Here is a 4774-nt window from a genome sequence, read left to right on the forward strand (position 1 = left end):
GACCTGCTCTATTTGAAAAATGTCCTGAGATAACTTTTGCTATTAATCGTGCTATACAAATAAAACTGAATTGAATTGAATTGATCAATTGATCCGTCAGATCTGACATGTTTTTCTATCACGGAGTATCTGTGATCTTTATATTCTATTTTTCTTCTGTATGTGCTGTTTTATTTCACTACCAGTGCTGAGCATGTTCAACCTTCTGCTCCTCAGTGAGTCTAGGTTCAGGTTTAGGTTCAGGTGTGTTACCTGGTGAAGACCTCCAGTGGGGCGGTGGAGCCCCCTCCAGGCAGAGACGAAGCTTTTCCAAACTGCAGCCTAAGAGGGTGTTTACCCTGCAGCTTGACGATGACGCCGTCGTTCACTGGGAGCCACTCCATACTGGGAACCAGCAGCTGACTGGGCAACAGGCAGCACTCGTCTATCAGACTCTCATCAGGGTCCTGGGGGGGGCCGTCATCCCGGGCTGAGACACAGTCAGTGACAAAGAATGGGGGAGATACATTAACTCAACACTCTCTGTTCTGTCATTGTCAAGTGTTGGTAGTGCTGATCACACTGAGGATCAACAGGACAGGAGCCAAATCTTCCTCCAGGCCCTATAATCAGGACCATTAACAGTAAACCTCAACATACAGCAGAGCCACAGCTTGGTGAGCAGTCTGAACAGCAGCTGCATGCTGTCCTGGTTGTCTGACGTGGCGGTGAAGGTGGGCAGACAGCCAGGCTTCAGCAGACCCCAGATCCTGATCATCACCAACATCTCCCTCAGCATCCCCAGGGACGCCCCGTCCCTCATGAAGCCGAACCCTGGCCGGACCATGGAGCCCTGCAGGAACAGAGAACACCACCTCAGGTCTTCTTATTAGGACCCCAGTGTCTGTCAGGAGACAGGACTGGGTGGTTGCAGTTGTGTGAACCTTTATTATTATTTTATCCAGCAATGAGGGTTAGATATTTTTTAAGTCTATCAGTAATATTTCTGACTGATGAAGTGGAGACTGCTGGCTGGAGTTTAGTTCCTGGGTTCTAGTCTTCTCTGCTGGGTCACTGTCAGATGGTTCTAGGTATGTTTTTGGTTCAAGATGGTTTCCTTTTTGTGGCTGTTTCGTATCACAGTGAATTCTGTCTCTTTGTGGTCATTTTATCTTGAAGAAACGTTGATGACTAGTTCTCTCATTACCTGAACTTATCACTGTGTTCTCGTTGGCTCACCTGGTTGGGAAGGTTGGCCAGCAGGTAGAGGACAAAGTCTCCCACCCACTGGATGAGCTGCTGCAGGGACTGAAGGGGGGGGCCGTCCAACACAAACTCCTCCGTCTTCAGATTGATCATCACCTTATCAATATCTGAGGAAACACAGTGATCCACCACTGATCATCACCTGTTGATATCTGATGCCCTGTGCCTCCTGTACTCCCTCAGGTAACTCACCTGTGTCAGAGTTCTTGGCACAGATCTCAGTCAGGCGGTCACCTGGACTCTTGTCAGGTGTGTTGAGGACGTGTGGCCTCAGCAGAGACTTTAAGGTGGAGCTGATGGCGATCAGCAGTAGTTTGGCGTGAAAGTCGCAGGCTCGAGCTGCCGTCGCCGTGGAGAGTTTGCAGAGAGATGCCTTCACCGCCACAATACGGGTCGCCAGAACCTGAGACAGACATTACTCGGCTTAAAGAGGCATCATAAGAAGTGTAGTTTACTGCTGTTGTTCCTGAGAACAGGAAACTATAAAGGCTGTTAAACATTTAAATGTTAAAGGGAAACTCTGGTCTGATCTACTGCCTTCTCGCCATTCTCCCATCATGCCTTGCTGACCTGTTGCAACGCCTGGTTCTGCCTCATGTACTCTTCATGCAGCTTCTCCACCAGGTTGTGGACCATGGTGGGCTGCACGTGCAGCAGGACGTCCCACCAGTCGTAACCTGTCACCATGCAGTACTCCAACAGGAACAGCAGGTGGCGCAGCGTTGTGTTCATCTCCAGGACCTGACCCATAGAGGGCGACACTCGCAGCATGTGGAGCTGAAACAACAACAAAAATTCGTTTTAAGCAGCTAACAGAAAACTAGGGATGCACGATATATCGTAATATCTATAGTGTATTAATATCTTCTTACTGGTATTATACTATAGTGTATTATAATCGTATCTATAGTGTAATTAATACCTATCTAATGTGTATTAACTATCGATATCTATATGTATTAACTATCTATTAATAGTGTATTAATTCCTATCTATATGTTATTTAATATCTGATAGTGAATTTAATACCATCTATAGTGTATAATATCTATAGTGTCATAATATCTATAGTGTTTAATATCTGTGTAGTGTAATAATATCTATTAGTGTTATTAATACTTCTATAGTGGTATTAATTCTATAGTGTATTAATACCTCTGTCTATATATAATGTCACCTCGATACTGTAAAATTTTTTAGCTGTATAGTTATCAGTGTACTTCACCCCACTCTGTTCATTCCGTTAAATTCCTGCTAGTATATGCAATATATATTCTGTAAGTTACTTTTTAATATAATCCCGTGGTACCATATGCAACAATACTCTGCACTCTAATGCTGTGACACTCTCTAGTTAGAGCAACTGGCATTGTGTTGTCAGGTACGTACTTTGTGCAACTGACAAACAGAGTAATCTAATCTAATCTCACAGGAATCTAATTACAGAATCAATCTAATCTACACAATCAACTACAGCAATCACAGTAAATAATCAACAGCACCTAATCTAAACTACAGTAATCTAATCTGAACTCAGTACACACAATAATCAAGCTACAGAACAGTCAAACAGAAAACAAATCTAACTAACTACACAATCAACAACTGAATCTACACAACTAACACAGTAAGTGAATCTAATCTAATACACCAGATCTAATCTACAGCAACTCAATCTAACGCTAATCTACAGTAATCTAACAATCTAGAGAGAGCTTCTGGGGCTGTGAAGGTGTTAAAGCTCATCTCTCTATCAGCAGGCAGGGGGCAGCTCCACTCTGGATAGTATTGGATAGGGGATGCCGATATTGGCTTTTCTGCCGAATCCGATATTCCGATAGTTCCAACCTCAATTTCCGATACGATATCAGCCCAGATACCGAATATGCAGGCTTTACACCAAAACGTTAGTAACAACATAACATATCTCCTATATGGAATTACACACATTAGCCTCATTTAGTTGTGATGCAACCCACTGGATGCATACATACAAGCAACATGGCGCCTGCCAAATGTAACACTAGTCAACTCAACTTTCATTGACTGTAATACTGAAAAGAGCGCAACGCTAATTGCTCTAGCTATGCGCTAAATGCTAAGCTAAGCGCAGCTCGATAATGTTTTGTGTTAATATCTAAAAGCATTCAGCTGTAAAGTTGTGCGTTAGCTACGGTAGCAACCAAGCCAGTCAATAGCGTGTAGTTGTTGTTGTTATAGCATCTAGCGCGCGCCGGTAAGAAGTCCCTGCTGCGTCATGCAGGCCGGAAAGCTGAAGCCACAGAACAAACACGGGAAAAAACGCCGAATACGAAACCCGAAATTAATACACCTGAACCGATAACTCACAAATATACAAGGCCGAATAAAAAACATCAGGAGGGGCGATACATCCCTAGTATGAGACTTATGGAGAGAATAGAGCTCCAGTAAACAAGTCTCAGCCTAGTTTCAGCTTCTTCCATAACAGCGGCAGTGCATTAGTAAACTGGATGGTCCCATTTAGAGCAACAGAAAAAAAACAAAAAAAAAACCAAAATAAAAGCAGGGTATGCTTTAGGGCGGGGCTACCTTGGCTGATTGACAGCTCATTCTCAGTGAGCTCCGTCCAGCCAACGACACCAAAACAGATCAACAATCGCTGTACGTGATCTCTGGCGGTGGCGGCTCAGGAACTCCACGGAACCAATGGAGGACGATGGGTTCACCAGTTGGTTGGTAGATAGTTCGGGTAGTTGGGCATGATAGACAGCGGTGCAGGCGGTCCTACCTAACGAAGGCGAACCGGTACCTGCCTCAAGGGAAGGAGTTGAAGTTGCAAGCCTCCTGCATTGAGCTCCCTTCAGGCTGCGGAGTTCAGTCTGACCTGCAGGCAGAGACGAAGACCTTGCAACCAGCCATGATCTGATAACACAAAACAAAGGCACCCCACACACCAAGATATAAAAATAAAAGGTTAGCTGTCGCGTGTTACGGTGTACGGGAGGAGAGCAAACTGAGGGAGGAAGGTTAAGAAGGAGCCAGTGAATGTGAGTGAACCAGTGTGTAGGTAAGAACGAAAGACCCCACAGTTACACCACACCGCACAAAAGTCAGGACAATCAAGGTGAGGATTTCCAATAAAGCATTACTCCGATGTGAGTAGGTGCACCTGTCGGTGGTCTGTGTGTGTCTGGTCTGTGTGTGGAGTGTGGGAGGTCGTGTGCGCGGGTGAGTCTGTGTGAGGTGCGATCTGTGGTGAGTGTGTATGTCCTGGTGGTGAGTGTGTGTTACACGAAGGGCAGCGGGCCAGCGAAAGGGCGAAGGCTCAGGCCAGCATCAGCAGGCGAGCAGCCCGCCCTCCGTCCCACATAGCATACTGAGCCTCCGCTCGGCAGCGGAAACCAACCTGGAGGCCGGCTGCACCACGTCGGTCAGCTCCAGGAAGTACAGAGACACCATAGAAGAAGCCACAATGGGCAGCTGCACACACACAGTCACACAGTGAACACACCTGTCACACGCCTGTCACACTGTCACACACACCTGG

At 45.9% G+C, this 4774-nt stretch overlaps 2 protein-coding genes across 3 annotated transcripts in view; one reads left to right on the forward strand and one right to left on the reverse strand.

Moving 5' to 3' along the window:
* Nucleotides 1-4774, forward strand: part of cep290 (centrosomal protein 290) — a 44218-nt gene that overhangs the window by 3926 nt on the left and 35518 nt on the right. The gene's annotated exons all lie outside the window — the stretch shown is intronic.
* On the reverse strand, nt 253-2022 carry med16 (mediator complex subunit 16; the record flags this gene model as incomplete). The annotated part of the gene is given in 5 exon segments (XM_035665436.1): nt 253-469; nt 640-832; nt 1219-1352; nt 1438-1648; nt 1816-2022. Coding segments are annotated over 5 exon segments (962 nt in total), but the record flags the coding sequence as incomplete, so codon positions are not given.

The sequence above is a fragment of the Morone saxatilis genome, unplaced genomic scaffold, assembly GCF_004916995.1.
Source record: "Morone saxatilis isolate NCDOM2014 unplaced genomic scaffold, NCSU_SB_2.0 Contig2, whole genome shotgun sequence".
Taxonomy (NCBI): Eukaryota; Metazoa; Chordata; class Actinopteri; family Moronidae; genus Morone; species Morone saxatilis.